This window comes from Mobula birostris, chromosome 7 (assembly GCF_030028105.1).
Source record: "Mobula birostris isolate sMobBir1 chromosome 7, sMobBir1.hap1, whole genome shotgun sequence".
In the NCBI taxonomy this organism is placed as follows: domain Eukaryota; kingdom Metazoa; phylum Chordata; class Chondrichthyes; order Myliobatiformes; family Myliobatidae; genus Mobula; species Mobula birostris.
Window position 1 is genome coordinate 142687430 of NC_092376.1, and position 17670 is coordinate 142705099.

At 37.0% G+C, this 17670-nt stretch overlaps 1 protein-coding gene across 7 annotated transcripts in view; it reads left to right on the forward strand.

Moving 5' to 3' along the window:
• Positions 1-17670, forward strand: part of LOC140200470 (mitogen-activated protein kinase 9) — a 60485-nt gene that overhangs the window by 16066 nt on the left and 26749 nt on the right. For 5 of the 7 annotated variants that reach the window (XM_072263835.1, XM_072263836.1, XM_072263829.1 and 2 more), the window contains 8 exons: positions 2603-2764; positions 3541-3670; positions 4068-4126; positions 4239-4377; positions 4659-4824; positions 6922-6993; positions 11610-11792; positions 13997-14121. In XM_072263835.1, the coding sequence (XP_072119936.1) occupies positions 2643-2764; positions 3541-3670; positions 4068-4126; positions 4239-4377; positions 4659-4824; positions 6922-6993; positions 11610-11792; positions 13997-14121 (996 nt within the window). In that variant the 5' untranslated portion in view covers positions 2603-2642. Of the gene's footprint in view, positions 1-837; positions 944-2602; positions 2765-3540; positions 3671-4067; positions 4127-4238; positions 4378-4658; positions 4825-6614; positions 6687-6921; positions 6994-11609; positions 11793-13996; positions 14122-17670 lie in introns of those variants that run through there. The other 2 variants (XM_072263830.1, XM_072263834.1) reach the window with 2 other exon arrangements.

Sequence of the window (17670 nt, forward strand, 5' to 3'; positions counted from 1 at the left end):
GTGGGCCAAGGCTTGCGTAGAGGCAATAATCTACTGTCAGGTTGTATGTTAAGACTTATGAAAGCCAGTTTGTGGGATAATCTGGTTGAAAGAAGTATGGAGTCCTGTCACAGTTGTTAAGTATTTATTATACAGTAAGGATGGAATGTGTTCACCATAAGTGATGGTAAACATTCTTTTTCAGAGTTTTTGTGTAAAATGCTTGAGCTCCAGCAAGTGAAACTTTATGACGGATTACTTCTCCACAAGTGTAGAATCTGACTGAAGATAATTTGACATCCTGGAAACCAGGACTATGTAGAAAATTATTTGGAGTAGAAAATCTCAGTTTTGTAACTGTACCAAGTGAACAGTTGGTGGGTTTGGGTCACTGTTTGGAAAGAAGTTTATGCTTCTGGGGAGGTTGTGATAGTACAGATGAAAAGACAAATAGAAGAGGTGAAATGTGCAGTTCAGAGAACTAAATGGGCAGGTGTTGTGTGTGTTGTGGACAGCAAGTGTATAAGGATGAGGAAAGCAGGTTTTCTTGTTGTGCTGTAGCCTTTAGTAAGCTGTCAATGTTAGATTTTTAAAGGAAAATCTGAGGTAGTTTATCCAAGAAAAAAATTAAAAATACCTCAGTTAACTTTAGAAGAAGTGAAGCAGCTTGGAATTGGATTATAAAAGATGTTTCATATGTCTTCACCATTGACCTAATTATGAAAGGATTTTTTTAAGCTTTTGCTGTTATGAGGTAACAATATCTTTCTATTTATTGAGTTAACCTGCTAATTGTGTTGATGATCATAGAGTTGTCACTTGAGATGCATGAAAGAACTGTCTGCATAAGATCTTTTATCTTTTTTAATAAGAAATGGTACCTGTCAAGAAAACATGAATTTCGAACCTGCTGTTTGAGGTGCTGAAGCCTTTTGAGGGATATGACATAGTTCGCTGTGAGATGGTTAGTTCCTAATATTCTTGTTGCAGTTATCCTTTCCTTTTTCTTCAGTAACTATTGTATGTCCAATAGTCATTTATATTTTACTGGAATTAATTTTGTCATTCATAGCTGAATGATAGCTGACAATGTATTAGTAAATAATCTGCCTTGAAAATGTGATAGCACTGTGTGACACATGAAATGATATGACATTCCTATCACATTTCTAAAGATGTGCAGCTGTAAAGCTAGTGAATTTCCCTGTTTTTATGAGAACTATTTAGTTTTTTATACGTTATTTTTACTTGTGTGTAACCTCTATAGTTTCAACCTTTCCACTCATGAGTATGGTGCACCATTTCCAAGTTTGTGATGAGCAGCCAGTGTGCAGGGGCAGGGTTCCAGTTGAGCAACATCAATACAGTATATGTATCCAAGAGGACTGCTGCAGTTTTGCAGCATGTTACCAGATATGATGTCAGTTAAGCTTTAATAAAGACAAGAATGGGCTACTTAGCCTATGTGAGAAGCATGACCCTGTTCATGATTTGGTTTGCTGTCAGGCACAAGTAGCTTTGTAAAGCTAAGACACTTTTGATTTGAAGTCACAAAAGTCATTTTAAAATGTTGCAGGAAATAAGTGTTTCTTCCTTAAAAGTTCTCAACGGTACAAACTTTTTAAACATGTTTATCCTCTAGCTATTACTTCTATTGGTAAGATGCATTTATTGCTTTTGGTTTGTGTAATAGTTTGCTAGCATGTGATGGACTACAGCACAGACTTGAAGCATGCTGTGAACCAGTTTATGTTTGTGACAATCTAAAGCCAGTCCAGGGTCCAGGCCCAAAATGTTGACTTTACTCTTTTCCATAGATGCTGCCTGGCCTGCTGAGTTCCTCCAGCATTTTGTGTGTGTTGCTTTGGACTTCCAACATCTGCCAATGTTCTCTTGTTTAACATTACTGTGCCTATCCATTTCCTAAATTAATCTGCTACTTGTGCTGACAAATCAGAGATGGCTGATGGACATACTCATCACCTTCATAGTGTTAGGAATAAGCAAAGCATCAGCCTCTAGCTCAATGTAAATGATTGCCAAGTTTTCTTTGCTGCTTATTCATTGTCTCTTTGACACCAAATGAAAAATGAACTATTTTGAAATTCTTTTGGTTGGTGTAAATTCACTTTAAACCAATTTGTGTGTACCAGAGTGAAGTAGCTGCAAAGGCAATGTCCAACCAATCTTGGTCATGAACTAGGCAATCATTGAGTGGATCCTGTGGAACACAGAAGGGGAAGATGTGACTGGCAGTAGGATACTGTATTCCATTTGCACTGGACAAACATCAACTCTCCATACTGCTGCACCAGCCTTTATCAATTTGTTTAGCTAATGTTGAGGATGGGTATGGGGGAGGGGAACAATGCAGAGTAGAATATACTTTTGGTACAATCAACTGAGAAGGTGGTTGATCAAGCATGGTGATAACTTTGCTCAATCATTGTATCCTATTAAAACAGGATTTCTCAGTAAGGGTCTTGCTAATAATTGGACTAGGTAATTGTTTATCAATTGCAGATAGATACTTATTTTTCATTCAAAAAATTAATTTTACTGTTTAAATTCAATTATCATATTGGCATCCAATCCTTATAGCTGAGTTTGGTTTTTTTTTCAGAACTGAGTGATAAAGATTCTGTTGCAAAAAACACTACACCATGAGTGAAATTAACAGTGAAGCAGGATTCTACAGTGTACAAGTTGGTGATTCCACCTTCACAGTTCTTAAGCGATACCAGTCATTGAAGCCCATAGGTTCAGGAGCACAGGGAATTGTTTGGTAAGTGTATATTGTGCAGATCTCAAAAATGTAATTATTTGGGTCACAGGCTGAAACACTTGCTGTATATAAATTCATGAAGGGCCAGGATACTCTCAGTTGTGCATTATTTTACCCTTATATTTATGTATGTTCTGCTTATCTGATAGTTCACTTTCACTTTTATATTCTTTCCTGCCTGTCCTCTTTTCCTTGTCCCGTTCCCCTTTCTCAAAAACATTCATTTACTCTTCCCTATCTTGGCAATCCCTCGACCCTTTCATCTTTGTTCTTTTTTCCCAGTTATTTGCATCTCAGTTCATCTTCATTGTAGTTAATTAGAAATTGGTTCATGTTCAACAAAGTGTCATTAAAATGGAAATGCAGTTTTTCAAATAAACCTGAGAACAAAATCCACTTCTGTCATACAATTTTGAAAGTATATTTGCACCTCATTTTTATTTTGCAGAGTATCATTTAAACGTCAGCTATTGCGATTGGCTTTTTCCTAGGTTTATTTCAATATGTATGTTGCACCTAATTTATAGTAAATTAATTAGTTTTGTCATTTGCATTTTGCATATCACAAAATAAGTTTATTCAAAAATATGAAGGCAAGAGAATAAAACATGCATCTTACTCTGTGGTACGCTCTTCAGAACATAATTGTACAATTATAATTTGAAAGTTTTTATATTTATTAAGTCAATTGTGTCAACTACTTGGATGCTGATTGTGACTTTGCTTTCTGGCTTTTGGATGGTAGAAGATTTATATAAACTCTTTTTGAATTACAGTGCTGCATTTGATTGTATACTTGATGGAAGTGTTGCTGTTAAGAAACTCAGCAGACCTTTTCAGAACCAAACTCATGCCAAGAGAGCTTACAGGGAACTTGTTCTTCTAAAATGTGTAAATCATAAAAATGTGAGCAACCGTTTTATGTGTTCCTGTATCGTAAGAGGACTAAATATGTTGAGGACTAAATAAAAATTGGATAAAACAGTATTGAATATTACACATTTTGTGCCACTGCATTGAAACGTATAAACATGAAACATTGCAGTATTGTTTATCTGGTTTGATTTTAAAGTTCAAAGTAAATTTATTATAGCAGAATTGATGGTTGCATTCATCTATAATTGAAGTGCACTTAAAATTAAATGACTTTTCTTTACAAATGTGATTCAGTGGGAATGTTTAAAAGTAATAGTTTTGTTGCTTTCTAGATGTGAACCAGACATAATATTCAGCAGCTTGCTATGCAAAATTTAAAAACAAATTGTTTGCCTACAAATCTGATAACTTAAAATTCTTCTTGCAGATTATTAGTTTGTTGAATGTATTTACACCACAGAAGTCTTTAGAAGAATTCCAAGATGTGTAAGTATTTGAATAAAATTTGACAAGAGTTGTAGATTCTAAATTTTAGTTGTAGTGGAATAGTTTGTCGTGAAGTTCGTAAAGGTTGTATCTTTAATTCTGTATTCTGTAGTTACTTGGTTATGGAGTTGATGGATGCCAACTTATGCCAGGTTATCCATATGGAGCTAGACCATGAGAGAATGTCCTACCTTCTTTACCAGATGTTATGTGGTATTAAACACCTTCACTCAGCTGGCATTATCCACAGAGTAGGTACTCAGGGTTTTAATTTATTCAATTTTTGAATCATCATTTAAAGAAAGCATTGTGTTTTGAAAACAAATCCTTTATTCCCTCTCTTAAGTTGTTAATTTTAAGTTTTATTGTATTGTTTGTAAATACTTCATGATCTATTAATGATATGGGAAGCCAGTTTGTAGCATGACGTTAAAGAATTGAATTGTTGACATTTTAAAAACAGTTTTAAGTTGGTGAATTCCTGTGTGTTATCTTTTTAAATATTAAAGGTGTTTTCTCTTGTTTGCAATAGGATTTGAAACCTAGCAACATAGTAGTAAAGTCAGACTGCACACTGAAAATTCTAGATTTTGGACTGGCAAGGACTGCCTGTACTAATTTTATGATGACCCCATATGTAGTGACACGATATTATAGAGCACCTGAAGTTATCCTAGGAATGGGATACAAAGAAAACGGTAAGGATTTCTTGCTGGATGCACTACTTACAGGACACAAAATGTAGTTGACATGAACTCCTGAAACATGAGCCATTGTTGCCCCTTTTTCAACTGCAGGTGTTAGTTTTTGTTTTGTTGTTATGTACCCTATTGCCAATAGTGTTGCATAAAATGACCCCAGTTTCCTTTCTTAGTGTGTTTGCAATTGGCCCTTTGATTTCTGGCAGACATCATAGCCAAGACTGATTATTCTGTAAATGCATTCCCACATATACTTTTCAAAAGGAATGCTCTGATACAACCGTTTTAGCCATAGCTATCCTGAGATTTCTGTACTAAATATGCAAGAAGTATTTAAGTTCAATTTGGTTATGATAAGTTTATTCAGCTGAAACCAGCATATACATGCTTTAATCAGCATGGCTTACTTTTATTAGTACAGTATAAAAACAAGGATGTAGAATTGAACATAATTGATATTGGGAAAGTGGAAGGCATGTCGTACAAAAACATACCCAGACAAGGTTTTGAAACTGTTCTATGATCTCTTACATTAATAGTTTATCTCTGGGATTTTCTTCTTTGCCATGCATTACATAAATTTGAAGTTTTATTCACCTTGCTATTTCATAACGGATATTTCTAACGTAACTGATTGAAATAGTTTATTGTTAAAATTGCTAATTAGTCCAGTTTATCAGAATTAGTCCAGCTACAGAACCTTGAACTACTAAGCAGCCCAATTTTCCATGACCTTTGACTCTAGGCCGATCGGTCCCAGTAAGCCTCAAATGGCAAAGGGCTTAGATTTGACATGCTGTAACAAGCTTTCCCATTTAAACTTCATAATAATGGCAGGTAATGAGTTCCAAGTCTGTGTGGAATATCCAACAATGCTATTGAGTGGGTGACTAGAAGGATTGCTCAGATAGTTCATATCTACTTTATATTTATTTAGCTTTATTTTTTAAAATAAAGTGGAGGGGAAATGATGAAGCTACATGTCCTAATTTAACTAAGCAAAATAAAGATTAAATTTGTAACGTCCCTGTAGGAGACAGCAGTGTAATTTCTTCAAGCAGTGTGAAAGAAACAGAAATAATATTAATATGGATTGTTCCAGTTAATTGTAATCTGATTCACACCGGTAAATATGAAATTGACTTTCAATAGAATATTTTTAAATGATCAGACTTTTTTAAAAAATAAATGATAGTTCTTAAAAGTTGCTGATAATAGACTGAGGGGGTAATGAATTTTAAAACTGTATCATACTGTATCTCTTTAAAGAGTCCGTGGCACTTGTAAAAATGACTTTCCCTTATTACTCAAGTTTTTTCACCACAGAGTATCATAGCAGATTAAATTCTGGCTGAGTTGGAAATGCGCCTTTTTTATTTTCTTGGTATTTTTTCTTTGAAAATACAATTTGTAGAATAGGTACGCACAATGTAGAAACATTTAAACTTAAGTAGTGTCTGGTTCAAGACTAGTTGCATGTAGATCAAGTAGATTTCAGAAATTGTTTTAAGAATTTCTGAATTAAAATTTTAAATCTTTGCTTTAAAATTCAGCACGTAAAACCCCATAATCTGATATGTATCTTAAGGCTTGTAATTGCATGAAACTTACTGCTCAAATAATAAAACTATGTATCATAATGTAATTGAAGTTTTTAGTACCAGGACTGGTAAATTGTGCCATTGTCACCCTTTTTAAATTGCTTTTCCTGTACTTGATCAGTAACATGTTAAATAGAATTTTTTTTCATTTTTGTTTTGTTAACCTTACCCACATAAACCATACAGTGGATTTATGGTCTGTTGGTTGCATTATGGCAGAAATGGTGCTCCACAAAATCCTGTTCTCTGGAAGGGATTGTATCCTTGTACATACAGAAATACATGTTTGTTTATTCATATTAATTGTGCTTAAAAATATATAAAAGCGTACTGGGCTTGCTTCTATGCATTTCCCAAACCCTGCAATGTCTTAATGCTCAAATTGATATTTTTTGTCATTGTCACATTGTGTAAATTTCAATACATTTTTTTATTGTTGGTTTTTATTTTCTGACAGGCATGTTAATTATCCATCATTTCATTTTATTTTCAGTTGATATCTGGTCAGTGGGGTGCATCATGGGAGAAATGCTGAAAGGTTCTGTGCTATTCCAAGGCACTGATCGTATCCTTGCCCAGCCATTTCCGAATCTAGAGTCATACATGTTGAGGCAAAAAGACAATTACTTTCCCTCATTCTGAGGACCAAAAATAGTTTTAAGGTGAAAATAGAGGTTATTTTAGTTTGCCATTCTTGAATGTTTTCTTGTGAAGCTGTCTGTATGTGTTTTTCTTTAATCTATTGGCCTGCATGACATTAATTACCTCTGCTAAGGTCATTTAAAATTCTCCTTTCCACATGGATCATAACTTCTGCTGTTTGAAAATATTTGTCCAACAGAAGAGAGTAAGCAATAGTTTCTGAAGGGAATTGGTACACTCATAAAGAACATGATTTAGCCAAATTTTGGCTAAATCATTGACAAAAATATTTTTTTTTATAAATTGTATTTTGTGTGCAAGTTGTATTTAAGATTATCGATGCTATTATTTGAGGTTTTGACATTTACTGCATTTGAAGGCTTTTCATGCAAATGATTTTAGTTTTGTAAAAATTAAGTCGTTAAGTTTCCCATTTGAGTTTAGTATAACTTCAATGAAATTTCACAATTCACCCTTTAAAATGGCAAGTGACAGAAATTTTAAAAAGCATCCTTTTGGGTTTTGTCTATGAAAAATACATTAAGACCAATTTCTTTAAAGCTGAAATCCGTTATGCTTTAATTCATTAACTTTACCTGTTTGTGTAAATTCTTTTAATATAAAATTATCCAACAGTCATTTCAGATTGTATTGCTGTGGTGTGTTTCTATCTGGTTGTTTCTTCTAATATGCATGCAAGCCACTGTGCAGAGCATTGATACTGATTCCATATCATTTCTTAATGCATCGTGTGTTATGCAGTTGTTTGATCATATCAATATAACTGTAATTTCATGTCATTGCTAATTTCCTGACAAATAATCAGTTGAAAGAAATTGCAGGTATTTAAGAATTCCAAGATAAAAGTTGTATCTTAAATAATTAATCTGATCACATTATATAGTGGCAGTAAGTTTCCAATATCTGCATATTGATGAGTATTGTAATTATTGGCTAATGTTCAATGTAGCATGCTGTGCTTTTACAGTATTTTCTCTGATTGCTACTGAAATGTTCTCATGATTTGATAATATTTAATTTGCCCTACTTCAAATATTGGCCAAGGTAAACCATGCGGGCAGAATATTTAGGCACTCGATTGACTCAGACTCTTTAATCTTTGTTTTGAGTGATAACATAATCAATAAATTAGTGAATATGAGATAGATTAAATTTTATTTTTTTCTGGTGTTACTAACCTGAGGGTTACGGGCCTTTTGCTTAATGGTATTGATCCATGGCATAAAAAAGGATGGGAAGTCGTGCTTTGGACGGATGTAAGGGAATTGATTAAAGGAAAATGATTTTTCTCAGCTGTGTAGCATCTTTGATGTACTGAAATGTAATACCTAGTTTTAACTGAACATAAGGGCATAAAATGATTGTGTGGTGTCATTACTATGACCTCCTCCCAAGAACATTTAAGCAAGATACCCATTGAGAGAGCTGCAACTGCAAAAATTCCTAATAATCTATGCCATTAAAAGAAGTGAGAAAATTCACTCTTTGATCCATAGGACCAAAAGAGCTTAACCCTCCATCTCAAAATGATTTGTTTCTTCAGAAGATTTAGTTTTAGTATCAAAATATAAAAATAATTTTATATTTCCTTTGTGAAGATTCAATACATGCAACAGCTTTATCTGTGTAAAAGTTTTTACCTCTCTCTGCCATCCTATCTGCTTGTTCAGAATGCCCCTAACCTTGCTATCTTGATTCTAAGAGTCTTCGAGGTACAGAGATGATCATATCTAGCACAAGATAGCTTTAGCCATCCAGAGCTAGAATTCCATAAGGCTCTAAGGGCATTGAACCTCGTTGTTTTCCAATGGCTTCTGTACAAATGGACTATCTAGGAAATTTCTTCTCATAATGGCATCCTTTATACTAATAGAAAAGTGCTGAAAATCTGAAATCAGGCTACATTTGTGGAGAGAAAACGTAATATTGTGGGTCATAACCTTGTATCAGAACTATAAAAGAAATTAGTTGCAAGGAGAGAGTAGAGAGAACAAAGGGAATGTCTGATCAACATTCCCTCTAAGTTTTTTGTTACAGCTCTGCAGACCAACCATCGCTGTCAGCAGGAAATTTTTACATGGCCTGAAAACTGCGTGGCATTTTAATAAAACATTATATGAAAGAAAAATTCAGCTGCGTAGCAACAAAGGTCATGTGTGCGGGAGCATTTCGGTTACTATGTAACCGCACACCCACGCAGCTTGGAGGAAACAGTGTCTGTGATGGGGTGGCGCGCAACTTCAAATATGCTCAATGTCTAACTTCCCATTCATAATGGAAAAATTATCAACCAGAAGTATTTTCTCTCTCTCCCCCCCTCTCTCTCCCCCCCTCTCTCTCCCCCCCTCTCTCTCCCCCCCTCTCTCTCCCCCCCTCTCTCTCCCCCCCTCTCTCTCCCCCCCTCTCTCTCCCCCCCTCTCTCTCCCCCCCTCTCTCTCCCCCCCTCTCTCTCCCCCCCTCTCTCTCCCCCCCTCTCTCTCCCCCCCTCTCTCTCCCCCCCTCTCTCTCCCCCCCTCTCTCTCCCCCCCTCTCTCTCCCCCCCTCTCTCTCCCCCCCTCTCTCTCCCCCCCTCTCTCTCCCCCCCTCTCTCTCCCCCCCTCTCTCTCCCCCCCTCTCTCTCCCCCCCTCTCTCTCCCCCCCTCTCTCTCCCCCCTCTCTCTCCCCCCTCTCTCTCCCCCCCTCTCTCTTCCCCCCTCTCTCTCCCCCCCTCTCTCTCCCCCCCCTCTCTCTCCCCCCCCTCTCTCTCCCCCCCCTCTCTCTCCCCCCCTCTCTCCCCCCCCCTCTCTCTCCCCCCCCTCTCTCTCCCCCCCCTCTCTCTCCCCCCCCTCTCTCTCCCCCCCCTCTCTCTCCCCCCCCTCTCTCTCCCCCCCTCTCTCTCCCCCCCTCTCTTTCCCCCCCCTCTCTCCCCCCCCCCTCTCTCCCCCCCCTCTCTCTCCCCCCCCTCTCTCTCCCCCCCCTCTCTCTCCCCCCCCTCTCTCTCCCCCCCCTCTCCTCCCCCCCCTCTCCTCCCCCCCCTCTCTCTCTCCCCCCCCTCTCTCTCTCTCTCCCCCACTCTCTTCCCCCCCTTCCTGCTGGGCCTGAGTATTTCAAGCATTTTCTGGTTTTACATCCTTAAGCCTATTTGAACACACTGTCCTGATGGTTTCTTTGCTGCAGAGTTCTCTTTGGATCAGATGTTACAAAGTAGTTTGGAGTGTCTGGCAGTATTAAGGATGTTTTTAAAAAGGTAAACTGTTGTCAAAAGGAGTTCTGCCTGTTTAAGACAACTACCAATAGGCTTAATTTCCTGATTATTTAACCCTTGGTTCTGGTGACTGCCTACATAATTTACTGCCAGTATTGTATTTGTAGTGAAATCAGGGTAATTGCATAGATAACGCTGTACGAACATCCTCCTTCAAAGCTAAAATATAGAAACTAAATTCACTGCTTTTGCAATTTTAAGGCTAATGCTTTAAAAGAATAGAATTTCTGTTGTTTGCGTTATTAATTCTGGATTATCAGGATTGTTATTTATAAATAGATTTCTGAAATATTGCAGAAAATTGGTAGTTCAGTTTGGCTGTTTGCAAGTTTGGCTGATTGCCTGGCTTGGCAAGATGTTTGCAGACATTTTGGCTCCAATTGAGAAGCCATTATCAGTGCGCATTGAGGGTGTTGTCTATTCAGAATGATGGCTTATATACTCCAGGTCCAAATGGACATTGATTAGGTGTGATCTGGTTGGCTGGTTCAAACCACTGTGAACAGTTTAACAGTAGCAGATTCTGAGTGGCTAGTTCCCTCAAAAGGAGCCAATCAGAATCTGCTACTAGTAAACCATTCAGTATTTTGAACCAGCCAACCAGATCATGACGTCTAATCAATATCCATTCAGATCCTGGAGGAATATATAAGCTGGCATTCTGAGGAGACGACAGCCCCAGCTGTGCACTGATGATGGCTTTTCAATTGGAGCCGAAACGTCTGCAAACATTTTGCCCAGCTCTGAGATCAACTAAACTTCCAAATAGGTTTCTGCATATAGATAGAGGGCTAGTAAAGAGCAATACTTGAAGTGAAAGGGATATTTTAAGTATGTTCATTATCGGGTAGCCTAATTGATCATGAGCTAAAATTAACATTTTGAAGATGTACTTGAAGCTAACCTTGATTCTTAATTACCTTATAATTTTGTGATGATTTTTTTTGCCTTCCATTGTCTTCATTCTTTGGAAATTCAGGGGTTTTTTTGTCCATGATCCTGAATGTGAATGAATTGCTTAGTAGCCTTAATATTGGTTAAATTAAATTGAAGTTTAATACCTGTTTCTCCTTCAATGTTTTGTTTCATTTAGAATATTTATTTCAAAACATTTTTGCTAAATATAGTGTTTCAGAGTTGAAATTCAGAATAGAAAGCAAATGAGAGTAATGAAGTCATTTTAAAGTGAATTAATAAAATTGATTACAGTTAAAATAATAAAACTTAGGGGCTTGAGATTGTGTGGACCTGTTTTCCTGAGCCAGTTGGCACAGATATTGATCAGTGGAATAAAGTCATTGAACAGCTAGGAACCCCATCTGCAGAATTCATGAAGAAATTGCAGCCAACTGTCCGAAATTATGTAGAAAATCGGCCTAAGTATCCAGGGCTTGGTTTTGAAACGTTATTTCCAGATTGGGTTTTTCCAGCAGATTCTGAGCGAGACAAGTTAAAAGGTATGATTTATTTTTTTAAATGGTACTTCAATTAAGTTCAAATATGCTTGAGGTTTTAAGACTTAACAAAAATAAGCTGAAATAAAACTACTTGTAAATCAGTTGCTGAAAGACAGCATTATATTATCTGTAATATACCAGTCACAAATTAGCCATTACTTGTGAAAATATTGGATATTTCAATTTTGTGCCATTGGGGGAATATTAAAATAGCTCATTTAATTTTGTTATTTGTGATTTTTGCTTTGGAATTTTGTAACCAAAATACTTAAAAGGAGGCAGATACAGTGATGCTGGAAAATTAGTGAAGACTGTAGAATTTTCTCTATTTCTGCATAAATATGATCTAAATGTGATCAGATCTTCATGTGAATCCTAAAACTAGATAAAGAGAACCCAATTAAATAATACAAAAACATTATAATTGTTCATTTATTGAGAAAAATGATCCAATATTAATGTATTTTTGGGAAAAGTACGTGAACCTCTGGGGTGATGCGTTCTACAAAAGCTATTTGGAGTCGGGTGTTCCAGTCAATGAGATGAGTTTGGAGGTGTGGGTTGTAGAGGTGCCCTGCCCCATATATAAAAAAATGCACAAAGTCAGGTAACAGCCAAAGACCTGCAAAAATTTCTAGAACTTGTTAAAGTTTCTGTTTATGTGTCACTATAAGAAAAACACTAAACAAGAATGGTGTTTGTGGAAGGGGCACCACACAGGAAACCACTGCTCTCTGGAACAAAAATTCCTGCACATCTCAGATTTGCATAGGACCACCTGGATGTCCCATAATGCTTCTGAGACAATGTTCTGTGGATAGATGAGACAAGTTGAACTTTTTGGCAGAAATGCATATTGCTATGTTTGGAGGAAAAAGGGCACTGCATCAACACCAAAAACTCATTCCAACTGTGAATCATGGTGGAAGGAGCATCACGATTTGGGGCTGCTTTGCTGCCTCAGGACCTGGACAGCTTGCAGTCATTGAGGGAACAATCAATTCAAATTAGTATCGCCATTTTTCAGCAGAAAGTCAGGGTAGCAGTCCGTTAGCTGAAGTTTAATAGAAGTTGGATAATGTAATAAGACAGTGATCCAAAGAACAAGAGTAAATCAACAACTGAATGGTTTAAAAAGAAGAAAACTCATGTTTTGGAATGGCTGAGTCAAAGTCCTGACCTTAATCCTATAGAAATGTTGTTGAAGGACCCGAAGCAAGCAGTTCATGCAAGGAAGTCCACAAGCATCTCAGAGTTGAAGCACTTTTGTAAGGAGGAATGGTCTAAAGTTCCTACAAGCCGATGTGCAGGACTGATCAACGGTTACCGGAAACATTTGATTGTTTTCAGTAACTAATGTGACCCCCTTTTATAGCAATAACTTCAAAGGTTCATATACTTTTTCCAACAAATACGTGTATTATTGGATAATTATTTTCAATAAATAAAAGAACAAGTATAATGAATTTTATGTTATTTGTTTAATTAGAAGCTTCAGTCTACAATGCTGTGCTGAACATGTACTTATTTAGAAATTACATAAGTTAGCCCTCTATTTTTCTAAGCTCCATGTACCTATCCAGGAGTCTCTCAAAAAAAATCCCTATCGTATCTGCCTCCGCCACCATTGCCATGCACTCACCACTCTCTGTGTAAAAAAAAACAAGCAAACAAACAGACCACAACAACACTTACCCCTGACATCTCCTGTGTACCTACTTCCAAGCACCTTAAAACTGTGCCCTCTCATGTTAGCCATTTCAACCCTGGGGAAAAGCCTCTGACTATCCATATGATCAATGCCTTTCATCATATTATACACCTCTGTCAGGTCACCTCTCATCCTCCTCCACTCCAAGAAGAAAAGGTCGAGTTCACTCAACCTATTCTCATAAGGCATGCTCCCCAATCCAGGTAACATTAGGTTCTCTTTATTTAGTTTTAGGACTTGTGAAAATCTGATCACATTTTGGATCATATTTACGTAGAAATAGAGAAAGTTCTACAGGGTTCACAAACTGTCTAGCATCACTGTAGATTTTGCAAGTATAGTCTAAGTTATTTTCTTTGGGGTACCTTTCTTCTTGTGTGGATTTATTGAAGACTTGGGTCCTTCAGATTTAATTGAACCACACATGACTTGTAAAGTGAGTAAATTATAAAAATGTCAGTCATTAAAATATGTATGTTGTGTTAAATTGCAGTAAGTCAGGCCAGAGATCTTCTCTCGAAAATGCTAGTGATTGATCCTGACAAGAGAATTTCAGTGGATGAAGCCTTACAGCATCCATATATTTCCGTCTGGTATGATCCTTCTGAAGTAGAAGCAGTAAGCAAATTATTTTTGATCATGACTATTTTTAAACTAATGATTGATTGCTTCACATCTGCTTTGCGTTGGTGCTTAATTACAGTGAAATGTAGTGTTGAAAAGAGTTTTTTCCTAACATCCCTCTTGGATGCAAGTTTTCTAACCCATTGAACAATACAGACTTTTCTCCACATGCAACAAGACTACTAAACATGTTAGTATCAATTTTAAATTGATTAAGTAGGAGTTCCTGTTGGCTAGTAGCAACAGTTGACCTGTATGGTTCTTTCCAGTATATTGACCTTTGGAATCTAGTTTTTTAAAAAAACTTACAGGATAATGGTGACTTTACTGTTAGAAAACTTGTTTGTTCTTTCTGTTTCTAAAGATAGATGCACATTCGTGCCCTTTACTCCATTTGCAATTGAAAAGAATGATACAAGTGCCAAAAATGCTCCAGAATCTGGGATGAGTGACATAAGCATGTTGCAGAGTTACAGGGAATCTATCGCTTAGTATTCAAGAGACATTTGGCGATTCCCCCCCCCCCCCCCCATAGATTGTAGGTTTTTGGCTGACATGTTCATTTTCTGGGATTTCTCTAACAAGATTAGCATTTATACTCTATCCTTAATTGCCTCATGATGGTGATGGTAGCACTGCAGACCTTCTTGTGAAGTTAGTTCCTGGCTCGAGGGAGTTCCAGGATTTGTCCTTGACATTAAAGGAAGAATAATAGATTTTCCAGTCAAAATAATGTATGGCTTGATGATGTTGTCTGCTCAGCTGATAGAATAATAGGTAGTCTGAAGTTTTGGAAGGTGCCAGTGAAGTATCAAAGGTGGAAAAACTACAGTCCTTTTGTGGACAGAGCAAACTGAAGAAGATGTTTATTGTGGATGGGGAGGCAATTAATCCGGCTCTTCCTAGATTTTTATGTTTCCTTCTAGTCACTCTTGTAATCCTTCTTTCAGTACTTTGAATGTCCTTTTTATGATTTCTGATTTTCCTAATCTTTCCTGCTAATTTTTCTTGGCACATTATATTCCTTTTCCTTTGATTTATATTACTGTAACTTGATGACCATGATTGCACAACTCTTCCAATTGCTTTTTTAAAATGTTTCCCTTTTTTAAAAAAAATTGTTCACTTATTTAAAGTTGACCATAGATTGCTTCCTGTCATTTATTTCAATGCTTCTCAATCAACACAGGCAATTCACACCTGATTCCTTCAGATTCTAGTTTCCAGTTAAATCACCATCATTTTTTTTTTACAGAACTACCATATTATGATCACTAGCCCTTGAATGTCTAAGTACCAGATCATTATTTAGCTCACAATTACACAATAGCAGATCTAAAATGTTTGCTCACTTGTTGATTCCCAACAAATTATTTCATACACATTTCATAAATGCATCCTCCACAGTACTACTGAATTTGTTTTGCTCAGTCTACATACAGATTAAAGGCTGCCACGATTATTGCATTATATTTGTGTGCACCTGTAATTATGTGATTTATACAATGCTGTGCATTGCTACTACTGTTTGGAGTTTATAATATGCCTACCAATGTTTGCTGCCTCTTGCTGTTTCTCGATTTTAATTACTGATTAGAAGCTGAGAGCTTTTGTCCCATTCTTTAATGTTGGAATTACACTTCCATTTATTCTCCATTTTGCTTTTCTCTTTTTAAAGTTAAACATGCTGGAATATTTAATTTGTCACCCTTGATCAGATTATAACTACCATTTGTACTTCTAATGAAGTTCCTGCTGCTGATAGTCCATGGTGTTTTGTTTGAGCTTCCAGATCTGTTTTGAAGATCAGGAGCACAGTGTATTGGAGTCTATGATCTGCATTACACACTGGTGCGATGGTCACTTTTTTTGCTGTTTTTTATATTAGTTGTTTATTTGTAAATACAATGCAGAATAGACCTTTCCAGTCCTTCAAGCCACACTGCCCAACAAAGCCTAATTTAACCCTAGCCTAATAATGGGACAATTTACAGTGACCAATTAACCTACTACCTGGTATGTCTTTTGACTGTGGGAGGAAACTGGAGCACCTGGAGAAAATCCACACATAAGAGAGGACATTCAGAATTTCTATAGAGGATGCCGGGATTAAACTCTGAACTCTGCCCCTGAGGTGTGATAGTGTTGTGCTAACCGTTACTCTTCTGTGTTTTTATATGTATGTGTGCGTCTACCAGATTAGTTACTGTTGTTCTTTACTTGTCTTGTGCTGAGTCTTCAGTCAACCAGCATTTTTAGATAGACATAGCCTGATTAGGAGGAGTCAGCTTGGTTTCGTGCATGGGAAATCATATTTAGCAAAGCTTTTATAATTTTTTGAAGTGGTAACCAAAAAGGTATGAGGGTAGGGTAGTGAATGTTGTTTGTTTGGATTTTAGCAAGACTTTCCGCAGTCCCATATGATAGGTTGATCTGCAAGGTTAGATCCCATGGAATCCAGAGACAGCTAGTTAGGAGGATTCAAAATTAGATTGGAAGTAGTAGGAAACAGAGTTATAGTTAAAGGTTGTTTCTTGGAATGGAGACCATTAGCTAGTGGTGTATTAGTTTTGTTCTTTATGTGAATGATTTGGATGTGAATGCATAAGGCTTGAGCGGTAAGTTTGAGGATGTCATGAAATTGAAATATTGGTAATGAAGGAGGTTACTATGAATTACGGGGTGGGGGAAGGTGTCTTGATCAGTTAGGGAAGTGGGCTGAGAAGTAGCAAATGGATTTCAATACAGATAGTTATAATTATGAGGTGATATATTTTGGAAAGACTAACCAGTTTAGGACTGATACTGTGAATGATAGGGCACTAGAGAGCGTAATGGAACGGAGGGACTGAGTACAAGTATGTAGTCTGTTGAAAGCATTGTCACAGGTAGACAGAGTGGTGAAAAAGACATTTAGTGTGTTGGCCTTCATCTGTCGGGGCATTGAGTATAGGAGCTTGAATCTTATGTTGTATAATTCAATTTGCAAGGCTACACTTGGAGTATTATGTACAGTTTTGGTCATCTTGTTATAGGAAAGGCTTGTTTAAATTGGAAAAGGTGCAGAAAAGATTTACAAGGCTGTTGCCAGGACTAGTTACAGGGAGAGGTTGGCCATGTAAGGCCTTTATTCCTTGGAACATAGGAGAATGAGGGGTGACCCGATAGAAATGTTTAAAATTATGAGAAGCATAGATAAGGTGAATGATAATGGTCTTTTCCTCAGGGAAGAAAAGTCCAAAATTAGGGAGCATAGCTTTAGTGTGAGAAGGGAAAAAATTATAAGGCACTTGATGGGTAACTCTTTCCACACAGGGTGGTGACTATATGAAACAAGGGTTCAGAGGAAGTGGTTGTGCAGGTACAATAGTATCATTTAAGAACCACTTGGATAAGTACGTAGAGGGGCAGCGCTGTGTGTGTTATGGGTTAAATGCAGGAAATTGGGACTAGCTGAAGGGGGCACTATGGTTGGTATGGACTCATTGACTCAAAGGGTCTGTATCCATATTGTATTGCTCTGTGACCTACTTGGCAAATGCT